Source organism: Elaeis guineensis, chromosome 12 (assembly GCF_000442705.2).
Source record: "Elaeis guineensis isolate ETL-2024a chromosome 12, EG11, whole genome shotgun sequence".
Taxonomy (NCBI): Eukaryota; Viridiplantae; Streptophyta; class Magnoliopsida; order Arecales; family Arecaceae; genus Elaeis; species Elaeis guineensis.
The window spans coordinates 52642831-52668304 of NC_026004.2; the positions used below are offsets into that span (position 1 = coordinate 52642831).

The window sequence follows — 25474 nt, forward strand, 5'->3', positions numbered from 1 at the left end:
TGGTTGAAGCGGAATAATTCTTCTTTAAAGCTTACTTGAAGATTGAACAAATTTTTCAAATGAATCTCAATTCTTTCTTTTCTATTCCTTTATTTTCTTCAGTTTCTTTGCTTTAATAATGGCTTAAATGCCCTCTAATCTAACATAATTAAAAATGGATTTGTAGCCATTGAAGCATGAGAAATAGCCGTTTGAAACTTTTTGGATCAATTCTGTAGCTTTTTGGAAACTAGCTGTTAGAGCTGTCAGAACCTGTTGAGTCAACTCATCCAATTCTTGAGTCAGCTCAAGGTTCTCATAAGTCGGCTCACGATTTTCTTGAGCCAGCTCGAGTAATAGGGTCCAAAAATAGCTTCTCTATTTTTTTCAAGGAGTCAACTCGCTGTGCTTGAGTCGGATCATCGTCTATGCCGATGCTAGTTTGCATTCCAAAGTCGACTCATTCTGTGCATGAGTCGACTCAAGGCCTATGTCAAATATTGAATACATGCTAGAGTCAGCTCGAGATCCTCCTCAATCGGCTCAAGGCCCTATTTTCTTTGAAAATGCTTAGCTTGACCTCTTAAGTCTTCCTTCTTTGAATCTTCCATTCAAAATTATTGAGCTTCATTAAGATAGAGTCCTAACTTTCTAAAACTTTTCTTTAAATACTCAAATAATTTATTAGTACCAAATATATACTCAAAGATTTTGTTATTCATCAAAATCAAACCTAGGATCAACACATATACTTGGATACTAATGAGTTGTTTAAGCTTTTGAAAAGAGATTTTAGGAAACTAAAACAATATTTCAAAGAATCTCTGGATTTCCATCTTAAAAATCTAAAGAAGCAAAGATGAAGGAGGCTACACCATGAAAAATCAGGTGAAGAAGGTCAAAATCTGACTCCAAGTCTTGAAAAGTCAACTCTAGCATACGAACATTAGATGGCATAGGCCTTGAGTTGAGTGCCAGAATTATACGAGTCAACTTTCTTAAGAAGATAGAGAACATGTTTTCTAAAACAATCCTTGAGTCAACCCCTGAAAACTTTGAGTCAACTCAAAGACAACTCAAATCGACTCCTGACCTAGTTCAAATCGACTCCACTGTGTCTGATAGCTCCAACAACTAATTTTTCAAAAGTTGCAATTTTACACAAAAATCCTCCAATGGCTAGAAACTCATTTTTGGAGATTAACAAGGATATATGGGTGCCAAAGAGATTGAATAAGAGAAAAGTGCATTGAATATAAGAGAAAGCAAAAAGAAAGGCCAAAAATTAGTGAAAATCATTTTGAGCATTTAGTGAGCCTTCAAGAAGAGAAATTAAATCTCCAACCACCTATTTTTTGAGTCTTTGACATAACTAAGACCATGTTTTGATGGAAAAGAGAGAAGTAAGACTTATAAAACAAAGAGAACAATAAAGTAAGAAGAAATTCTCTTTTAGAGTTTTGATTCAATATCGAAGAAAATAGATTGACTACAACATTGGTCAAAAGGACCATATTTATAAGAGAAAAAAATTCTAACTTAATGCCTAAGCAACTGGAATATTCCAAGTTTATTCTGAATACAAAATAAGAAAGGATTAAGACTTCCAATTCATCCAGGATCCTCTGGGCTCTTGTTGACCTATCAAATGATTGAATTTGGCTCCAAAATTAGGTTGTGACGGTGAAGAGGTCAGACTCGTAGAGCACAAAAAAAGCTTTCCGAATTGAGATCTTATAAACGATTCTAACTTCAGACAAGAGAGTTATGCCTGTTTTAGAACCATGGGGTCAAAATCGGTAGGGTTAGGCACAATCAGCTTAATTTCTTGTCCTTTCAGGCCTAGTCCATCAAATCAAGATATTCACCAACTAAGACATCTATATTATCCTCCCAAGGTTAAAAAAAACTCGTCTTCGAGTTAGAAGTCTCCATAACTTCCTTCAAATAAGAATAATTCATCAGAACGCTGATGCTAGTCTCTGACTTTGATTTCTGCATGACTAGCCTTTATTTTCTTATTTAACAAAGATTTCTACCTCTTCCTCCCCGGGCTTGTTGGTACGCCACAAACCAATGTATTTTGTTCTTAAGACTGGATCCACGGATGGTAAGGTCATGCATTTAGATTACCAGTGTAAGAAATATACAGTAACAATACTTATTAGCAGGCTATCTCCATAAGATTCACTTTAGGACAATCTCCAGGTTGTGAATTAACTTGTTCGTAGACCTGTCATTAGTATCATCCACTGAGTATTCCGTTGATACTGTTCATCTCCCAAAACTTTGTGTACTCAATGCATATCATAATTAGAAGCATCAACAATGGAATCTTTCTGACTTGTGGAGTCATTTTGTGCTGATGCCACTCCAATCTTCTCTCCAATCTCGATTTTAATCGACTACGTAAAAAAAAGACTCTATAGGGATCTTTTTTTGTTATGTCTCGGCGCAAAGTCCATCTGGAGCGAAAGCACGGCATACTATTTGAGTCTCAGAGATATGTTATCCATGGAAAGTGGAAGCATAGTTTCTCACTTGTATTACCTTAATGTTGTCAATGTGACGTGTCAATGTGACGTGATGGTTTGTTATGCCCATCGCTTGTTGAAGTGAGATGTTCAATACATTATGTGTGAGTTATGAGCGATGGTTGGTGACTTCTGACTCATAGAATGAGATGATAAAATTCTCATAGGTTAGCATTGGGTAGTTTTTTTTCTACGGACAATATAGCCTTCGTGCCCCAGATAATAGATGCTTTTCCACTTGATCCAGTTCTAGCTATTCGCATCACGGGAATGCGATACTCAATAGATAAGCAATGAGTAAAGCTAAGCTTTTGAATAAAGTACATATGGACATGTATACTTTATGCTGCAATATACTTATGCTGCAATATACTCAGGAGCTAACAATTCCCACCAGATGGGAGCTTTTCGGAGCAACTGAATGATGTCGGACCGACTACGAGCTATGACAGAAAACAAAAGTCACCGTCAACAACCCCGGAGAAAAAAAAGAAGAAATCATGGTGTGATGCTTTCAGTTGCCTCAGAAGTTTGAGGGGGGACCTGATGTTTTTCAGTTTTGAAGTTTCGGACAAACATTGGAGCTGGGATTGGCCATAGAACCTGTGGAAATCTCATGGTTAGGAAGTACACAAGGAACATATTAATTGCTTAACTTATCACAATATCTTCAACATACACATGTCAGCATAGCAAGCCTGCACACAAACAGGATCCTCTTCAAAAGGAGGAGGTACTTGACCATACACCATGTCGCAGCTCATATCCTCAAAATCTGATGAAAAAATCAAATACTTATTAAGTAAAGGATCGCCAAAATTGAGATGCAGAATCTTTGAATTTACAGCGTATGACTGCATAAGAATTCAAACTAACGAATCATTATAGAAATAGAAGTTACTGCGAGATGATAAAGGTTTTATATTATTAATGTGGTGAGGTCTGGCAAGTAATTTGTGGACCAAAAATGATGTTAAGGTTTTCCTCAAACATAAAATTTTCATAGGAGCAGATAAGATGCATATTGTAGATGAAAATCTGAAGGTGAGTGAATTGGATTAGCCACATACTCTCCATTTGCAGTAATTTCCTCAAACCATGGCGTCTCTGTTACAGAGATCTCCTTGCCTTTCTTATCTCGCTAGTCGTAATTTTAAGCATGCCTTCCCAGCTCCCCGCAGCTCCGAGCTGCTGGAACAAGACTTCAAAGCGAACCCGGTGAAACGTAGTTGCTAGAATGCTGTTTCAGAAGGGCCACTACGAGGGGAGGTGAATTAGGAATAGGAGAGACACAAGTATACTGGAAAGGTGAATTAGGACAATTATATGCCACGGACAAACATGATCTTCTCTCTTCTTGCCTATACTTGACTTCAGGTGCTTGACCTTCACTTGTGGATTAGTCAGTCTGTCAACCTATCACATAAAAATCTTTTTACTGGAGCTGATGATATCAGAGCAGATGGGTCGTAAAACTAAACTTTGGGATGACTGATTGCTATCATAATCCTCTACCTCCCTCCCTCTCTCTCGCCGGGTTACGTTAATTGGACAAATGATATTGTTGCAGAGGATTACCTCAAATATGGGAGACTGACCCTTATCTCCTTTGACGGCTTCCTAGAGATTAAATTTGATTAAAATTGTCATATCACAAGCATGCCATCTCATTCAAATATATCAGGTTATTTGTTAACAAGATCTGAATTTAAAACATAAAAGAGAATTCCTTTTCATATATCAACATAGATTTCACTTAAATGATAAACCGATTATCCAAATTTTCCTTAAGAATATACTTTTGCAGAAGAAAACATGTATTTCATGTTCATAGAAAAAGTCAAGGAGATGGCTTGCATACTTGGATTCATGGTTAAGGGAAGTCCGAATTCATTGGTAAAAAAATCTTGGGTTGGAATCTTGCACATATTCACACACATTCCAACGCATCCACTGTTCTCCAAGTACCTATATAGATGCAATAAGTAGAAAAACAGAATATCTGCTTGACTCTCATCAAATTCAATTAGATAAAATATCTGAACATCAAATATTTATTCAATTTATCGGATATTCCCCGTAAAAAAAGCAATTCTACATATAGGCTAATTCTTGCATAAATAATCTTTGCAATAACTGAAGGGGAAGGACACACCTGCATTTCTTTATATGCACACCACTTCTCTGTTTCACCCCATTAACTTCCACTTCTACAACCTAATAAATGCCCAGATCTCAACAAAACATGTATCAGTGTTACAAAAAGTTTTCTTGTTCATCCACGTAAACCATATTTTATATCTTTAGTTGCATCACAATAACAGATGGTAAAGTAGATAAATGTCATGGGCATCCTATCCTAAATGTTTGTTAAGAATACATGTGGTAAGAAATCAGGTGGCATCCAGACCATGATGGATGACATATGCACATCTAAGTCACAGGGCACAGACTCTAACGGCAGCACAAAAATTGCATAATGCACATAAGTTGTAGATCTGGAAATAATAATATTCATCAATGCAATCTATGGTATCTCCAATCAAGTACATGAACGTGCTTGAGTATATTGTTGTGCTTCCTTTCCTCAGCGGTACCACTATTCTTAGAAAAATTAGATAATTTGATAAGCACATTAACATGCATGGAAATAAGCAATCAGCAAGTAATTATGATCAGAGCAGCTGCATAAAGAAACAACTAGCTTATAACCCCATGCTATGCATGGGATGTAATTTTTTACGCAGCCTCGTTGAGAGGTTGTATCTTGGAGTGCACTCAAAATGGATGCATGAAGCATTACTCATGCTCTACTCTTTTTTTTTGTTACATTGCTAAACATGATTTGCGAACAAAATACAGGACATATACCAGGATCGCATCATATCCATGTGTTCACACTGTATTCATATCACTTGTTCTTCCTCCTTATAAAAGCACAACGAAAACCACCATCATATCTTCTCGTCCTCTTTCTCTATCCTATGTTGACACAGAGATATAAATAAGAGTACCAACAATATCAAGCTTTTCTTTCTTTAATCCTCACCCCACAAGCTGGCACCCTCTGTATCAGGAGCCCATCACCACCTCTACGTCGCATCCACTCTTCTTTCTTTCTTCACCTTCGCCTCCCTCCTCTCTCTCCACCCCTTCTCCTCCACCACCACCACCACCACCACCTCACCTCCAAACCTCTCCTCCTCAACATCGGCTGCTACGCCGTCACCGCCACCTCCCATCATCCTTCCCTTCCAAGCCCCATCTTCGATGTGCTACTCTTCTACGCCACCTCCTCCTCCCACCCCGGCCGCATGGCTGACCTCAACCTCCATGCCACTACCGCTGTCCTCCGTCGATGTGCCCTCTGCAACCTTCTTGTCTTCGGCCTTGGCCATGAGTCCCCCCTCTAGCTCGCCCTCAACCACGGTGGCCTTACTGTCTTCCTCGACCACAGTGACCTCCACGTCTCTCGCTTCGAGGACCAGCACCTCAGCCTCTTGGGTCTTGAGGTCTATGAAGGATTACAGCAAGCAAATCAAGCATGCATTTCGAAAATTTTCGCAGCGGATCATAAAAGATTAAAAATTTAATCTAATTACATACTTTAGATCAAATCTAAATCACCTACTCTAGGATCTATAGTATGATACATATTGCATGAATAAAATCTGAACATAAAATCTGCATGCATATTTAAAAGTCTGCACATGCTGAATCTGAACATAAAATCTGCATGCATATTTAAAAATCTGCACATACTGTAGATCATATCCACAGCTACAAAGGTTCCGAACTGTATACCTAAGCACGGATAGATGAACACCGCAACTGTAACTTATGGATCAGAGGCTCTGCAGATTGCTCACAACTGCACAAGGTGTTTGGGCTCTACAGAACATCCACATGAAGCCCTCAAACCGATCAACCTTCTGCGGGAGTGCTAGCTTGCGTAGATGATTTCTGATGGCAGATCCGATTTGATCTCCTTCTTCGATCAACTCGAACCCTTCCGATATCGAAGATGGATTAGTGGAGGTTGCTAGATGGTGGAGAAAAATCAGATGAAGACTCTCTTCTCTTTATTTTTTTCTTCATCCAAAAATCCTAGAATGATTCTAGATCTCTCACCCAAAAGGAGATAGATCTCCTCCAATGCTCACGCCAAGGAGATAGAAACCCACCCCAAATCTCATGCCCCACAACGATATTCGGCCCCTCTCTCAATCTATTTTCTCATCGTGAAAAGTCAGCAGCTAATGTCACATAAAAAAACTATGGAATATATGGTTGTCGATCAAAGTGGTTAGATGGATTAGATAAAGATAGGTTTCTCACTTGAATTTAAATCCCATTTGAATTCAAGATAAAAACCAATTAATCTTATCCAATCCCTAACCAAAAAGGGGTGACAAGAGGAAAGAGGGGCATGATGATATGTCATGAATTTTCATCAAGTTTTGTCGTACAAAACCAAAGTCCTTCTTAAGGAAACCGGCGGGTGACATGATAAGGTTTAGTAAGGATCTTGTTTCAAGTTCAAATTCAAACTCTTTTTGAATTTAAACCAAATAAACCAAATCCTCATCCATTGTGGGTGACAACATGAGTTAGGCATGATGTATCTCTCGATAAATCAGAATTCACGTGAAGAAATATGGCATGGATAAAAGGATGTGCGGCAAGGGTAGTTAGGATTTAGTTTTAAATTCAATTTGATTCTTAATTAGGTTTCATTCAAACCCAATTTGGTTAGACCCAAATAGAGCTGAGTTAATCTAATCTAATTAGGTACCCAAACTCCTTAATTAATTCCTAATCTAATTAGAAATAAATTGAACCCAAGTCCTGATCAAATCAGAAAATACTCCCTTAGTGATTAGGTCATCTCATGACATCGGGTTTGATCTAATTGAATCCAATTCAATTAGACTTGATCCATAATTTAATTCTCAATCAAATTAAGTTTAAGCAGTGATCTAATCACTGACTAATCCTTCTGAATTTCACTAACACTTAGCGAATAATGTTATTGCAACTATTGCATAAGGTTAATCATCAATCATATTGATGATTTTACCCTTGAATGACTCTCAATCATCGATCTGCCAATTGATCGAAGAGAAATTTCTAATGTGTGTGACTCTATAGGTTCGAACCTAAGTCGGTAGCATAGGAATAGATTTTTATACCAATCAAAGTAACCATCTAGCAATGATATCCAATATCCGGATAGATCGAATGTATGCAAAGCAACACTCAGTACCTACTGGCATATGGTTACCATATAATTCATCTCTTTGACCCTTGATGCTCAGGATAACTTATAGTTTAAACTGTCAACTCTTAATAGTATATTCATTATGTGTCTCAACCTAATAAATCCTGTGACTTCTCACAAAGATTACCCTGATCAAGATCTTAATAAATTGAAACACAAAGCATTCTCTCCAAATTTTTGGAGTGATCAATCCTATCTTGACTCGCGCCCGACTTCTCAAGTATTTAACTGTATGCAGAAACTTTTTTATCCTGAATTAAAAATTCAAGTAGTCCGATATCAAAGCACAGTGAGTTGCTTACAAGTCACCGTGATGATCTCAGGTCGAAGGGATACTTATACCCATATCCCTTCAGAGTAACTCTTGACAGCAGTGTTCTAAAGTTGGTCACGTTCAATGAGGTGTACTCCTACTTTTCACCTACATGCCATACCAGTGTTTCCACACTCTTTGATTAAAAGGACAACCAACCCATATGGTATACAACGATCTATACTTGATATAGCCATTGTCCAAGTTAGAACATATCATTTGGTCGTGAACTCATTTAAAGACTAAACGATAAATCCTCCTTTATCGATTTAAAATAGTCTTAAGGACTTTTATCATAACACAGAAGTTTGATGTAGAAGATTTACAAGCTTATGATGAAAAAAAATATCAAATAAATATTTTATTAATAATTAATTCATATACAATTATATCAATTAGCAAAACCATCAATAGACTGATGATTGACTTTGAGACACAATTTTTAACAACTCCCACTTGGACTAAAATCAATCGATACAGTATCGTATATCCATCTTCGATTTATGATCTTCGAACTCCTTGACGACAAGGGCTTTAATGAATGGGTCAGTCAGGTTGTTCTTTCCATCAATCTTCTGAAGCTCGATGTCACCTCGAGCCACGATCTCCTAGATAAGGTGATAGTGATGCAGAATATGCTTCATCCACTAATATGCCTTTGTCCTCTTTGCTTGAGCTATGGCTCTAGTACTATCACAGTAAAGCAAAACTGATCCATCAATGGAGGGTGCCAGCCCAAGCTCAATGATGAACTTTTTTAGCCACATAACTTTCTTTGCAGCATCAGATGTCGTGATGTACTCCATCTTGTATATTGAGTTGAGCACAGTGTGCTACTTGAAATTTTTTTAGTAGACTACTCCACCATTCAAGATAAATATATATCCCGACATACTCTTGCTACCATCACGATCTGACTGAAAACTGAAATCAGTGTATCCCATGAGTTTCAAGTCAGATTCTCCATAAACGAACCACTGATCCTTAGTATTTCTCAAATACTTGAGGATAATTTTCGCAACCTTCCAATGATTCTTATCTGGATCTTACTGGTATCTGCTCACTATCCTTAGTGAGTATGCCACATCTGATCTTGTACATATCATGACGTACATTATAGAATCCACTATCGAGGCATATGAAATTTTACTCATACACTCTCTCTCTTGAGGGATTGTCGGATAATTCTTCTTCGAAAAAAAAATTCTATGGCCTATCGGAAGATGCCCTTTCTTGGATTTCTCCACGCTGAACCATTTCAGCATGGTATCTATGTACGTAGACCGACAGAGCCCGAGCGGCCTCTTGATCTGTCCCTATAGATCTTCATCCTTAGGATGTAAGCTGCTTCTCTCAAATCCTTCATGAAGAATTGTGACGATAGCCATAATTTTATTCTCTGTAATGTAGGGAGATCATTCTCAATTAAGAAAATATCGTCCATATACAAAATAAAAAATACAACTACTGAGCAACTAGCCCACTTGTATATGTAGGGTTCCTCTCTGTTCTTATTGAAGCCATACATTCTGATCACCTTATCAAAATATATGTTCTAACTCTGAGATACCTGCTTCAATCCATAAATGGATCTCTAAAGCCTGCATACTTTGAACTCATCTGTGGATGTGAATCCTTCAGGTTGTATCATATATATCTCTTCATTCAGCTCTCCATTTAGGAAAGCTGTCTTTACATCCATTTATTAGACTTCATAGTCTAGGTATGCTACTATTGCAAGCATGATCTGAATAAATTTGAGCATTGCTATAGGAAAAAATATCTCGTCATGGTCAATACCATAATACTGACGATACCCCTTAGCAACTAGATGGACTTTATAGGTCTCCACCTTTCTGTCTGTGCCTCTTTTCTTTTTGAAGACCCACTTACACTCTATAGGTTTTATCCTTTCAGGTGGATCAACTAATATCCACACATCATTGACCTTCATGGACTCTATTTTAGACTTCATGGTTTCAAGCTATTTTTTAAAGTCAGACCTCTACATTGCATCCATATAGATGATCGGATCCTCGTTGTTCTTATCAAGTTCAACAGAATCACCATCTTGAATCAAGAAACCATAGTATCTATCCGACTGATGCGGTATTCTATCAGATCACCTTAAGGGTGGTTCTACATTAGGCTCTGGGTTTGATCTAATCAAATTTGATTCAAGTTCAGTCACTAGTGTTGGTTCTTCTACTTGTAGAACTTCGTCAAGCTTGACTTTAAAAGCACTACTTGTTTCTTTACTAAGAAACTCTTTTTTCAAAAAGTGTGCCTTATTGCTGACAAATATCTTTTGTTCAGTAGAGAGGTAAAAGTAATATCCTCTCATTTTCTTGAGATATTTTATAAAATTATATTTATCTGACCTAAATCTGATCTTGTCAGTCTATAATCGTTTGACATAAGTCGGACATCCTTAAATCTTAAGGTAAGAGAGGTTCGACCTACGCTCTGACCATATCTCATATGATATGTTACTAACTAACTTGCTTGAAATATTATTGAGTGCAAAACAAACTGTCTCAAGTGCATATCCCCAAAAAAAGATCGACATACTTGTAAATCCCATCATAGACTGAATCATGTCCAACAGGATTTGATTCCTCCTTTTCGAGACATCATTATACTGTGGTGTCCCTAGAGGGGTCCATTGTGAGAGAATCTCATTCTCTCCTAGATATGTCAGAAATTCACTGAAAAGGTATTCACTCCCTCGGTCAGACCAAAGAGTTTTAATACTTTTTTTGGTTTATTTTTCTACTTCATTACAGAATCGTTTGAATATTTTAAATAATTCAGACTTGTGTTTCATCAAGTAGACATACCCATACTTAGATAGATCATCTATGAACGTAATAAAATAGCTATATCCTCCTCTAGCACTAATATTCATAGGTTCATATACATCATTATGTATTAGACCTAAAACTTCACTAGCTTGTTCATCTTTTCTAATAAAAGATAACTTAGTCATCTTCCTAAGAAGACAAGACTCACAAGTCGGCAATTATTCACAATCATTGATATTGAGGATACTCTCTTGTGCTAAACTGTTTATCCTACTCTTATTAATGTGACTGAGCCTATAATGCCAAAGGTAGGCATCCATGATATTATCTAATTTTAGACATTTATTTGGAGTGTACATTATACTGACAGGCTGTGACAAAATATAGATGTCATTTCTTAATTATCCTCACATTATTGTAACATCATTTATAATGATATCACAATAATCATTCTTTATTGATAAACTATAATCATCTTTGGCCAAAAGACCAACAGAGATTATATTCATCAAGAAGGATGGATAATAGTGACAATCACTCAAAATGACACTATAGGATTTGAAAACAAGCTCGACGACTCCTAAAGTCAGGATTGGAACTTGGCTTCTATTTTTCATATTCAGGAATCTCTTGCCATTCTCAAATTTTCTACCAACTTGAAGTCCTTGCAATAAATTACAAATGTGAACAGAACTTTTGATATCCAATACCTAGGTAGTAGTGTCACATATAGAGAAATTATAAGGTGTTATCATATAAGCACCTTGACTTACAACTAATTACTCATTTCTCTGTAGCCTATTTGGGTCATAGTCTGCCTAACTCAATTTAGCCTGAGACTTTTCAGCTAGATTGGGCTCAAAATCAGTGTTCAACTTCTGATATTGGCTATTGAAGTTGAATCTAATAAGCTCATCACTATCAAACAGTGAGTGGAGTGACTTGGTACTGACCATTTTTGAGAAGAAAAGAAAAACACAAACCTAATAAGTATATAAATTAATTAAGCCTAAAGACATGGACTTTAGTTTAAAGGATCTCCCATTAATTTTTACAAATTATAGTCTCTACCTATAATTCAAAAAATTATCTTAATTTATTAGCGGATACTAAATTCCATACAGACTGTATATAGGCTCAAGTATGGCTTGGCCAACCAATGTGCATCTACAAGTAGGTTCTCAATCAATTATTTTTTTAAATAATTTTTAGTAATTAGTTTCACCCCAAGTTTTATTTCAGTAGGCTAAGGGCCTCCACTAAAAGTTCTAGTTAGGTCCAACCATTAATATGAACCTACTCAGTGATCTAACTAATGAATGATCAGATTCGAGTATGACTTAGCTAACCCAACCATTCATCAGATAATACAGCAGAGTCATCATATAATGAATGATAATTTCTTTATTCAGAAAAACACCAGACGTAAGATACCTAAAATATCAATCTAAAATAATGGATCCATTACCATTCACCTTAATGGGAGGCTATGATCTAGTTATCCCCATAAGCAGCTCATTTTGTGGACCTAATAATTTAGAAGATTTGACTAATATAATTTAATAAAATTAAAGACACAGACCAGCTAATCATAATTCTTCCACTAACTTCACCAAGTCAGATCATGATGAACTAGAAATTAGTCAATCCAACTGACAAGTCACAAATCCTCCTATTGACTTCAACAAGTCATGAAGAAGACAAAGACAAGTCAAACTAGGGGCACCTACATCAGTCGAACCGATTTTCTAGTTAGCATAGATCAACCCTAATCATTAAGTACCTGATCAAAATATAATTCATCATGTTGGCCAGATAAGTGAGATTGGTGGGAGGGATATGCTATTAACTCATCATAGACTCAATCTATAGGAGTAGCTCCCAATTAATGACCATCGATCAAGACTTTCAAACTTATTTTAGACACCAACTGGCTAATCAGTTTCAACTCAATCAACTTATAGACTTAAGTTCGACCGCTGAGCTAGAGATCAAAATCTATTTGGGTCTAATCAAAGATATGGACTCAACCAACTACAACTATTGTATTGGCTCTAAAGAGTTTCTAATTTAATCTAATTTAACTTTTGGTTAGACTCAATCAATTTTTCTATTTAGTCTATTTAGTTCTTTGATTCTAACCCTAGGGTCTAACCTAATTAGGAGGATCTGATCCATCTAACCCATAAACCCACCCCAACACTTTATGCGAATGACATTAGATCTTTAATTCATAATTCTAGATCTAATAGGTTCAACTTAATTCTTAATTAAGTTTGAGGCTGATATAGGTTAGAGTTCGGTATTTGAAAATGATTTTAAATTTTATAAAATATTTTTATAAATAATTTTATGCACAAAATAATTGCTCTGAAAGACTAAGTCGGCTCATCTTTAGATTGAGCTGACCCACCAAAGTGGGTTGACCAAGTTTTGAAACTTAGTCGGCTCACTATGGTGATTAGATTTTCAGACATAGAAACTAGGTCGACTTAGCAAGACACTAAGTTGACTCACCAGGGCACTAGATTGACACACTCTCGAATTAAGTCAACTCAAACAAGACTGAGTCGGCTCAGTTTGGTAGAACAGCAACAGATTGCTTAAAAATTCAAAATTATTTTGCATATCAATGATTAAAATAATTTTAATCATAAGATTAGATGTCACATCTTTTTACGTTCATCTTCATGGATAAAAGTGCACCCCTACACACCATAGGAGATCTCCATCAAATGGGAGGAGAGGGCCATGAAACCCTACTTTCTTTTATGACCGAATGGCCATACAATATACCCAATCCAATTACTACATTACTTAGATTATCTAATCTAATTAATTTAGATCTAATCTAAATTATTTCAGATCTGATTATTATATTTTGACCACATCAAAATCAGATACTAAACACCAAAAATAAACATCACATGCTTCAATTTAAAATCAGATTTTATAATGTATATGTATCATGTTATAACGAACCTTGCTCTGATACCACTGAAGGATTACAGCAAGCGAATCAAGCATGCATTTCAAAAATTTTTGCAGCAGATCATAAAAGATTAAATAATTTAATCTAAATACATACTTTAGATCAAATCTAAATCACCTACTCTAGGATCTATAATATAATACATATTGCATGAATAAAATCTGAACATAAAATCTATATGCATATTTAAAAATCTGCACATGCTGTAGATCATGTCTATAGCTACTAGGATTCCGAACCCTATACCTTAGCACAGGTAGATGAACACCATAACTGTAACTAGTGGATCAGAGGCACTACTGATCGCTCATAGCCGCACAAGGTGCTTGGGCTCTATGGATTGTCCGATCAGCCTTCTACGGGAGTGATAACTCACGTAGACAGTTTCTAATAGCAGATCTGATTTGATTACTTAGATTATCTAATCTAATTAATTTAGATCTAATCTAAATTATTTCAGATCTGATTATTATATTTTGACCACATCAAAATCAGATACTAAACACCAAAAATAAACATCACATGCTTCAATTTAAAATCAGATTTTATAATGTATACGTATCATGTTATAACGAACCTTGCTCTGATACCACTGAAGGATTACAGCAAGCGAATCAAGCATGCATTTCAAAAATTTTTGCAGCAGATCATAAAAGATTAAATAATTTAATCTAAATACATACTTTAGATCAAATCTAAATCACCTACTCTAGGATCTATAATATAATACATATTGCATGAATAAAATCTGAACATAAAATCTATATGCATATTTAAAAATCTGCATATGCTGTAGATCATGTCTATAGCTACTAGGATTCCGAACCCTATACCTTAGCACATGTAGATGAACACCATAACTGTAACTAGTGGATCAGAGGCACTACTGATTGCTCATAGCCGCACAAGGTGCTTGGGCTCTATGGATTGTCCGATCAGCCTTCTACGGGAGTGCTAACTCACGTAGACAGTTTCTAATAGCAGATCTGATTTGATCTCCTTCTTCGATCCACTCGAATCCTTCCGATATCAAAGATGGATCAGCGAAGGTTGCTGGATGGTGGAGGAAAATTAGATAAACACTCTCTTCTCTTTAATTTTTTTCTCATCCAGAAATCTTAGAACAATTCTAGATCTCTCATCCAAGAGGAGATGGATCTCCTCCAATGCTCACACCAAGGAGATAGAAATCCCCCCAAATCTCATACCCCACAAGGATATTCGGCCCCTCTCTCAATTTGATTTCTCACCATGAAAAATCAGCAGCTAATGTCGCACAAAAAAAATTATGGAATATATGGTTGTCAATCAAAGTGGTTAGATGGATTAGATAAAGATAGGTTTCTCACTTGAAGTCAAATCCCATTTGAATTCAAGATGAAAACCAATTAATCTTATCCAATCCCTATCCAAAAAGGGGTGACAAGAGGAAAGAGGGGCATCATGATATGTCGTGATTTTTCATCTGCTTTTGTCGCACAAAACCAAAGTCCTTCTTAAGAAAACTAGTGGGTGACATGATAAGGCTTAGTAAAGATCTTGTTTCAAGTTCAAATTCAAACTCTCTTTGAATTTATACCAAACAAACCAAATCCTTGTCCATTGAGGGCGACAACATGGGTTAGGCATGATGTATTTTGCTTGGTAAATCAGAATTCATGTGAAGAAATATGGTGTGGATAAAAGGATGTGTGGCAAGGGTAGTTAGGATTCAGTTTTAAATTTAATTTGGTTCTTAATTAGGTTTCATTCAAACCCAATTTGGTTAGACCCAAATAGAGCTAACTTAACCTAATTCAATTATATACCCAAACTCCTTAATTAATTTTTAATCTAATTAGGAATAAATTAAATCTAAGTCCTAATCAAATCAGGAACAAAACTCTCTTAGCGATTAGGTCATCTCATGACCTAATCGGGTTTGATCTAATTGAATCCAATTCAATTAGACTTGATCCATACTTTAGTGTGCAATCAAATTGATTTAATTAGTGATCTAATCACTGACTAATCCTTCTGAATTTTACTAACACTTAGCGAATAATGTTATTACAACTATTGCACAGGATTAATCATCAATCGTATTGACGATTTTACCCTCTGATGATTCTCAATCGTCAATCTGCCAATTGATCGGAGAGAAATTTCAAATATGTGTGACTCCATAGGTTTGAACTTAAGTCGGTAGTATAGGAATAGATTTTTATACCAATCGAAGTAACCATCTAGCAATGATACCCGACATCTGGATAGGTCGAATGTATGCAAAATAATACTCAGAACTTACTGGCATATGGTTATCGTATGATTCATCCCTTTGACCATTGATGCTCAAGATGACTTATAGTTTAAACTATCAACTCTTAATAGTACATCCATTATATGTCTCAACCTAATAAATTTTGTGACTCATCACAAGGATTGCCTGGGCCAATATCTTACTAAATTGAAATACAAAGCATTCTCTTCAATTTTTGGGAGTGGTCAATCCTATCTTGACTTACGCATCGACTTCTCAAGTACTTAATTGTATTCAAAAATTTTTTGATCCTGAATTAAAAATTCAGATAGTCCGGTACCAAAGCACAGTGAGTTGCTTGCAAGTCACTATAGTGATCTCAGATCGAAGAGACATTTATATCCATATCCCTTCGAAGTAACTCTTGACAACAAAGTGCTCCAAAGTTAGTCATATTCAGTAAGGTGTACTCTTACTTTTCATCTGCATGTCATACCAGTGTCTCCACACTCTTTGGTTAAAAGGACAACCAACCCATATGGCATACAACGATCTATACTTGATATAGCCATTGTCCAAATTGTAGCATATCATTTGATCGTGAACTCATTTAAGAACTAAATAATAAATCTTCTTTTATCGATTTAAAATAGTCCTAAAAATTTTCATCATAACACAGAAGTTCGATGTAGAAGATGTACAAGCATATGATAAAAAAAATATCAAATAAATATTTTATTAATAATTAATTTATATATAATTATATCAATTAGCAAAATCATCAACAAATGATGATTGACTTTGGGACATAATTTCCAACAGTCTATACCACTGCCTTCCTCACCTGTATCTTCGACCTTCGCCCCATTCTTGCCACCATCCACCTCGAGGAGGTGAGCCCCCATGGACGCTGCCACCCCATCCAGGACCTCCTATTCTCCAATTGCCCCCACACACTCTCCGACCTCTCTAATCATCTTTACTACCTCACCTGGGATGTCATCTTTATCGATGGCCCCCAAGCTAACATCTTTACCATGGCCATCTTCACGATGATGGTGAATGGGGAGATAAGGAGAGATAGGGAGAGAGGAGGGGGATGAGGAAGCTATGAGAAGAATGGGAAGTAGGAAGCGGAAGCAAAAAAAAAAGAACAAAACCTCTCTTGGACACATGGCAGATGTTAGCTTAGGAAAAAATAGGACGTGGCGGATGGAGGCTTATGCCTCCATTTTAATATATATATATATATATATATATATATATATATATATATATATATATATAATAAGTTGGATATCTAGTATATAAGAATCTACATTTTTTTTACTTGCATGACTCTTGAAGCATACAAAAAAAAAATTGGCTGCACGTGCTTTGCATGTGAACAGAGGAAGGAAGACTCCCATCAGGAGTCTTCTTCTTCTCTATTTTCGATATGGGAGTCTTCCTCTTCTCTATTTTTGATTAGGAAATGGACTCCTAGGGCTTGTCAAAGTCCAGCAAAAATCTTAGGAATTGGCCGATAAAAAGGCCCCAATCCTCCCCTTATGAATCGCATCCTGTCTCAGGTCTTCCGCCTGCGAAACCAGCAAAGTTTTCTTTATTTTTTTTTTGTAGGGCTCGAAAAGATGTCGTCTGATTTACCATTGATTCACCATCAAAGTCAAGGTAAGAAGGGCCTGAGTTCATCTTTACCCTCTCCTCATTCCTTAGTCATCGCCAATGATCGGATTGTTGCCAAAAAGTTATCGGATTCAGTTCATATGGGATGCTCTATTTTCTATCTCCCTATTTTGATTTTCTCCACTCGATTCCCCAAGATTCAAGGCGACGTTCTTGATCGAAGGGCTTCTAGCCATGCTCTATCATCGTAGCCAAACCTCGGCCATCAATCGATGAACCACAATGCCCCAAGTTTCCTTGTTTAAGCCACTTTAGCAATAGGTTTTCCTTTTTTTCCTCTACTTCTGGCTGCCACCATCCGCTGCAGCTATTGCCACTGAGATCTTCACCAGAGGACATGTCCAGGAGACATCCACCATCATCACTATTGGCTACCACCGCAAGCTACCGACCGCCGACCTCGACCCCTTTGCTGTCGAGTTTGAAGGGGAAAAAAAAGAAGGGGAGGCCGTTCTCCTGTTTTGAAGAAGAACAAGAGAGACAGTGAGTTGTCTCTCTCTTCTCTCTCCTCTCTCCTCTCTCTCTCTCTGTTTGTTCTCTCTCACTCTATTTCTCTTTCTTCTCTCTCTGCCTTCTCTCTCCATAAGTTTCTCTCTCTAGATTATTTCTCTCTCTTCATGAATTTCTCTCTCTAAATATCTTTATGGACTAGTGATGGTCCAGATACCAAGATAACCCAGTCAATTGGTTGACCCAAAGAGGGGTCTTGGATATATGATGTTTAGATATTTTTTCACAATTTTTTCACTATAATTGCATATAATTTTTATGTTTGACCCAGATATGTAGACATGCAGAATATCTTAATCTCAAGTTCATAGATCGAAAGGTTGATCAATAGCTATAATTGAGTATGAAATCAGTAAAGATAAGAATTTTGAACATTGTTTACCTATTTATAAAAAAATTATTTTATACGTCGATGATTTGATTTATATGGTTTTGATAGTTATATCCTATATACTTTTTTGTTAAGTATATATATGATTTTGTATGGAGTTATGTATGATATATCAGTGATCCTGAATTGGATGGATTTTGGAAATCATTTGTATTGAGTTTTGTAAAAGAATGTAATCTTCGATTATAATATCTGACAAGGTTGTAATTTTTTGTGACTGTATGTGGGGTTGTGATGCTATATCACAGGCTTAAAACATGATCATGATAGTTCAGAGTTAGTACTTATGGTCCTCTGGACTAGCCATTTTATTGGTGCCTTATCATGCGCTTAAAATATGATCATAGTAGTTCAAGATTGATCATAATGAAGGAAACTCTAGGAGAAATAATCAAGATGATTCTACTCATAGGGGTTTTGACTTGAGATTTTCTAATTTGTTGGAGATTTAAGTTAATTCTTTTACAAAAAAAGGTTGGTTTAGAACCATTCCATTGATTGTCAGCTAAATCTAGGGTTAACTTGCTTCAAATTAATTCTACATGTATTAGATTCTAGAAGAGTGGTCAAAGCTTATGCAATGATTTCAAATATGGAAAGTAGATCAATGTTTAATCTTGATGTGATATTCTCAAGGGATAAGAAAATCTAAAGGTTTGCTCTAAATCTATCAAAATTTTGAAAGATTGGATCTTTTAGATTTTGATGCAAAATAGTATTCTTATCAAGATTCATCTGATAACCCTAGAGGATTCAGTAGGTTTAGATTAGAGTGCACAGTAGAAGTGTGGTGGTTGACTTATATTAAAACTATTTAAGAATACAAATTCTTACTCAATGTATTATGAATGAAGATTTGACTTCAGTAAAAGAGACTACCATTGATAAATGAAAGGATAGGGTTGTTGATCCTTGGGCTCTTCTAGATGTTGTAGCACCATCTTCAGTGATTGGTTCTGATTATGGTCAAAAGAATTTTGAGCATCTTAAGTTTTGGGTTAATAGATTGATAATCCTTGGTTGAGCTCAGATGTAGAATGTTTGAGTATAAATATCATTTTTCTAGCTTTGACATTATTACTCCATTTGTTTCAAATGGATTTGAGGTTTTTTATGATAAAAGTTTAATTATTACATCATATAGAAAGTTAAAAGGATAAAAAAGGCTATAGACCATGGTCATCTAATGCTCCAGATTCTTTTATTTTGATTAAGAATAGATTGGGTTGATTATGATTTTCATGTGAAATTAAGCAAGAGCAAATGATTTCATGGACAAAGAATCATAGTATTTCAAGTCAAGATTAAGAGATCAAGAGAATTTGTTGTCTTATGGGTAGAAAGGATCTAGTTTTAAAATATCATAAATTATTTATGTTGAGGACTTATGGAGCAAGCACTCTGAGATGCAAACAATTTGAAAGCTCAAAGACAATACAGTACAACAAAAATAATTTTTGACAGTAAATTACTTATAGCATTTTTTATTATATACTACTAAATTTTTTTTTTTTGCTGTATTTTGGTAAAAATACCACTATCCTTCAATAAGTATTTTTTATTAGCATCATTTTAATAAGTATTTTATTGATAATTTATATTTTATGGCATATTACTTGAAGTGTGGGAAATCATAACTACTATTATGGCATTTAACTAATATGTTGGTAAATAATATCACAATTTATGAGAATTTGAAAAATTACTGCTAAATCTTAAATTATTAATTTTTATATAGATCTTGATTTAATCATATCAATCTTATAAAATATGTTGTTATACATATATATTCTTAGCATTACTTATTTAATGACATAAATGTATGTTAATAAGTTAAATAAACTATATTTATATATTAATAATATAAGTTATAAGTTGATGGTTAAGAGCTTGTTATTTAAATAAGAGATCATTGGTTCAAATCCTTCTTTTGTTGTAGGATATATAATTTATTTTTTGATAATTTTTATCGGTATACAAAAATACTGGTATTAAATTTTTAAAGGTACTTACATATAACAAAATTGAAACTTTAAAGGTACTTATATATGCAGCTAAAATAAAAACTTTTATCTATATTTTTTTAAAAATACTAATAATTAATTGTCAACACCATCTTAAGATGGTACATGAGAAAATATCATAAAAATATCGATAAAGATATTTGTGGCATTCTTTCTGACCTATAGCGGTACTTAAAAATATCGCTAATGGCCAATTTTGCTATAGTGATATGAGGGTTATATATTTTTATCATTAGAAACCTTAAATATACTAATTTTAAGGATGAAATTATTTTAAAAAAGGAAGAATGTAAGAATCCAAATTTTTTTACTTGCATGAATCTTGAAGTATTCAAAAAAATTAGATGATGTGCTCTGCACGTGAGTAGAGGAAGGAAGACGGCCATTGGGAGTCTTCCTCTTCTCCATTTTTGATTGGAAAAGGAACCTCTAGGGCTCACCAAAGTCTGGCAAAAGCCCTAGGAATTGGCCTATAAAAAGGCCCCAAATCCTCCCTTTATGAATCACATCCTATCTCAGGTCTTCCGCCAGCGCAACCAGCAAAGTTTTCCTGATTTTTTTAGTAGGGCTCGAGAAGATGTCATTTGATTTACCATTGATTCACCATCAAAGTTGAGGTAAGAAGGGCCTGAGTTCATCTTTATTCTCTCCACATTCCTTAGCCATCACCAACGATCAGATTGTTGCCGACAAGTTGTTAGATTTAGTTGATATGGGATGCTCTATTTTCTATCTCTCTATTTTAATTTTCTCCACTTGATTCCCTAAGATTCTGCCAAGGTTCTTGATCGAAGGGCTTCTAGCAATGCTATATCAAGATTCTTGAGCCGCATGCCCTAATTTTTCTTGTTTGAGCCGATCTAGCAATAGAGTTTTCTTCTTTTCCTCTGCTTCTGACTGCCACCATCCATCGCATTTGTTGCCACTGAGATCTTCACCAGAGGATTGTTCGGGAGGCATCACCATCATTGCTTTCGGCTGCCACCGTAGGTCGCCGGCCTTGGCCCCTTTGCTGCAAAGTTTGAAGGGGAAAAAAAGAAGGGGAGGGGGTTTCACTGTTTTGAAGAAGAACGAGAGAGAGAGAGAGAGAGAGAGTTGTCTCTCTTTTCTCTCTCTCTTTGTTTGTTCTCTCTCTATGTTTCTCTCTTCTCTCTGCTTCTCTCTCCACTTTCTCTCTCTATAAGTTTTTCTCTAGATTATTTCTCTCTCTTCATAGATTTCTCTCTAGATATCTTTTTAAACTAGTGGAGGTCCATATACCTAGATAATCTAGATCAATTGGTTGTCCTAGGAGGGGTCTTAGACGCGTGATGTTAAGATATTTTTCTATAATTTTCTCATCCGTAATTGCATATAATTTTATGTTTGATCTTGTTCATGTAGACATGTGACTGTTTGCACAAGATATGGACCAGAACATCTTGATCTCGAGTTCATAGATCGAAGGATTTATTAATTAACTTTACCTGAGTGTAAAACCGATAGAGGTAAGAGTTTTTGGATATTATTTGCCTATTTATATAAAATTTATTTTGTGTATCGGTGTTTGATTTATATGATTTTGATAGTTACATGCTATATACTTTTTTATTAAGTATATATATGATTTTGTATGAAGTTATGTATGACATATCATTGATTTTGAATTAGATAGATTTTAAAAATCATGTGCATTGAGTTTTGTAAAAGAATGTAATCTTAAATTACAATACCTAACGAGCTTGTAATTGAGTTTTGTGACTAAATGTGAGGTTGTGATACTCTGGACTAGCCACTTTATTGATGCTATATTATGAGCTTGAAACATGATCGTGGTAGTTCAAAGTTGAGCACTTGTGGTCCTCTGGGCTAGCCACTTTATCGGTGCCTTACTATGGACTGAAATATGATCATCGTAGTTCAAGATTGAGCACTTATGTTCCTTTGGACTAGCCACTTTATGAGACCCCACCACAGACTAAATATGGTGTGGTAGTTCAGAGTTGAGCACCTATGGTCCTTTGGGCTAGCTACTTTATGGATGCCTTATCATGGACTTAAAATATGGTCGTGGTAGTCCACAAGACTAGCCACCTTTTTATCCTTTGCATGGATAGTTATGGTAGTCCGCAGGACTAGCTATTTTATGGCCTTATCACGGGCTTGAAATATAATCATAGTAGTCCAGAGCGGAGGACCTTAATATGATCATATTTGATGTATATTGGTTTGAAAAAAAAAAAGATTATATAATATGACTTGTTGGTGTAGAATTCTATCGACGCCGGAGAAGCTGGAGTCGAGGAGATCGCGTCTGCCATCAGGACCTGCAAGAGAAGTCTAAACCGGAGTTGGGGGTGCTCCGGCAAGATCCTCTGACGCTCAAGTCAGTACTCTACCTCAACAGAAATGGAGCACTCGAATGGGATTTTAGTAGAGTTTCGAGATAGAGTTTAGAGCTTAGAGAAGAATGTATCTGGAGGTCCCTTTTTATAGATGAAGAGCGTAACTGATTGACAGCGATGTCTGTAACTGCCTGGTAGTGGGCCATTCGGAGCCACACGGAGTTTGTTACAGAGGGTAGTGGCGTCAGTGGGCCATTCAGAGCCATGTGGAGTTTGTTACGGAGAGTAGAGTGGTGTCTGTTGTCGCGACTTGCTAGAGAGTGGTGGGGCCATGTAGAATCTATTACAGAGAGTGGAGTGGGGTAGTGGCCATTATCGTGACTTGCCAGAGAGTTCGGGCCTGACGGCTGAAGCTCGACTGGGACGTCTGATGGAGCAGAATGGCTCTCTGTCTCTGCAATCTAAGAGAAGCTCGGATGTTTTCGAGGTTGCTGACCAGTCCACTGTTGTCGGGAGCCTTGGGCGCTGATGCTGCAGGCGAAAGTCATCTGCTATAGAAGCTCGGATGAAGACTTTCTGTTGGAGAAGTTTGGTAAGAGTCTGATTGCTAGAGGAGTCCATCTAGAATTTGCCTGATGTAGAAGCTCGTCTGAGGACTGTCCGTCGGAGAGGTCCGGTTTCATGAGGAATCCGACAGAGGGTCAATCGATAGTGGAGTTCGGATGGCGCTGTGGAGGTTCATCCGTTGGAGGAATCTCGAGGACACTGGGGAAGGTCAAACGTTGGAGGAGTCCGAGATTCAATTCTGTTGTAGAAGTTCGAACGGAGTCCGACTCTTGTAGGAGTCTGAAAAGAGGCCGCTTATTGCAGAAGCTCGGACAAAGATCGGTTGCCGTGGAAGCTTGGATGGAGATTTCTTATTATAGAAGCTCGGAGTAGAGACCCGACTGGTGGAGCCTGTCCGATGTAGAAGTTCGTCTGCGATCCATCCACTGTAGAAGTTCGGCTGGGATCCGGCTCTTGTAGGAGCTCGAATAAAATTCAGAAGGCAGTTGACCGTCGTAGAAACTTGAATGGAGTCTGATCACTGTAGAAGTCCTATTGTTGGAGAAGCTCGAACATTGATGAAGTTCGAAAGAAATTCGGAGTAAAGTCACTCGTGGCAGGAAGAAGTCTGGAAGAGGTTCGGAGAATAGTCGATCACTGTAGAAAATCGGCTGATAGTGAAGCTCAAAAAGTGTTTGGAGCAGCCTGGTAGATGAATGGAGGAGCTCATTATCAAAGAAGTCCAGACGGCATTATGGAAGCTCGGATGGTCGGGGGAGTTCAGAAAGACGCCACACAAGGTTGGAAGCCGAAGAGCCCTGGAAGGGTCGGCCTTTTACGAACTTCGGTTGGGGTTATTTTATACCCAACACCAGTCTCCCTACTTTCGAATTCGGGTTCCGAATGAAGGAAGTACAGAAAAATTTTCACAGTCAAAGTTGCCTCCCTCAATTTTCATACTCGATTATTTCTAGATATTTTGGCGTTTGGCACGCTGGCGCTGGAGCCTTTTCAAATCGAGGTGATCTGAAAAGATTTTTTCAAGATTCTCGCTGGAGTGTTGCTCTAGGTATGGTGCAATAATAGTTCTGTCAGTTGTCGGCCACTTTCAGCCGCCTGCCATGATGAGTGGGACACGTGGCGGTTGTAGATCGGCCAGAGGAGATCTGCGATCATTATTTCGCCGAATCTCGTTGCCTATTTAAACCCGCCTCCCTCCTTCAGGGGTCTCACTTTGCCTGAAAGTTTCGTTGGTCCCTCCTTCTTCCTGAGAGTTCCGTTCTTCCCCAGCATCCTTCTCGGCCTTAGGCGTTCTTCGAGTCATCCCCATCTCTGCATCTCTGCATCCTTCGGACCAACCTAGGTTAGTTCCAGAACTCCCTTTTTTTTTTTTCTTGCTGTTCTTCTTCTGTTTTTCCTCCTTTACATTCCATCTGTTCAGTTTTTCATGAGCATCCCGTTTCTTATTTTTCTCAATTTTTTCAAGATTTTTAAGGTTTTCACTTGATTTAAAATATCCTCCAACACTTCCTCCTCTAGCAGTTCTAGGAGTTCGTCCATTCCAGCCTCCCAAAATCTCAATTCTGTAGATGAACCTCATCCAATCTTTGTACTAGACACCATCTCTAGCTCTCTGACTCTGGAGGATCTCTCACTGATTAGGATTCATACGGGGTTCCTCCAGAGTACGAGCTGGAGCTTCCCGGGCTGACTGACCGGACTAGCGCTCCTCCCTCCGGCTGCTTCTGTTTATACCAAGAAGCTTTCCGCATCGGATTTCGACTTTCGCTTCCACCTTTTGTTATTGCTCTTTTTCGCTTCTTAAATATTTCTTTAGTTTCTGTAGCACCG

At 36.8% G+C, this 25474-nt stretch overlaps 1 protein-coding gene and 1 pseudogene across 1 annotated transcript in view; one reads left to right on the forward strand and one right to left on the reverse strand.

Annotated features, from left to right (window-relative positions):
- Positions 1-2760: 2760 nt before the first annotated feature.
- Positions 2761-25474, reverse strand: part of LOC105035604 (beta-carotene isomerase D27, chloroplastic) — a 32120-nt gene continuing 9406 nt past the window's right edge. The window contains exons 3-7 of the mRNA XM_010911205.4: positions 4669-4730; positions 4375-4481; positions 3193-3288; positions 3057-3116; positions 2761-2956 (exon numbers count right to left, since the gene is read on the reverse strand). Of these exons, the coding sequence (XP_010909507.1) occupies positions 3067-3116; positions 3193-3288; positions 4375-4481; positions 4669-4730 (315 nt within the window). The 3' untranslated portion in view covers positions 2761-2956; positions 3057-3066. The remainder of the gene's footprint in view (positions 2957-3056; positions 3117-3192; positions 3289-4374; positions 4482-4668; positions 4731-25474) is intronic.
- Positions 5154-17245, forward strand: LOC140852904 (protein IRX15-LIKE-like; annotated as a pseudogene).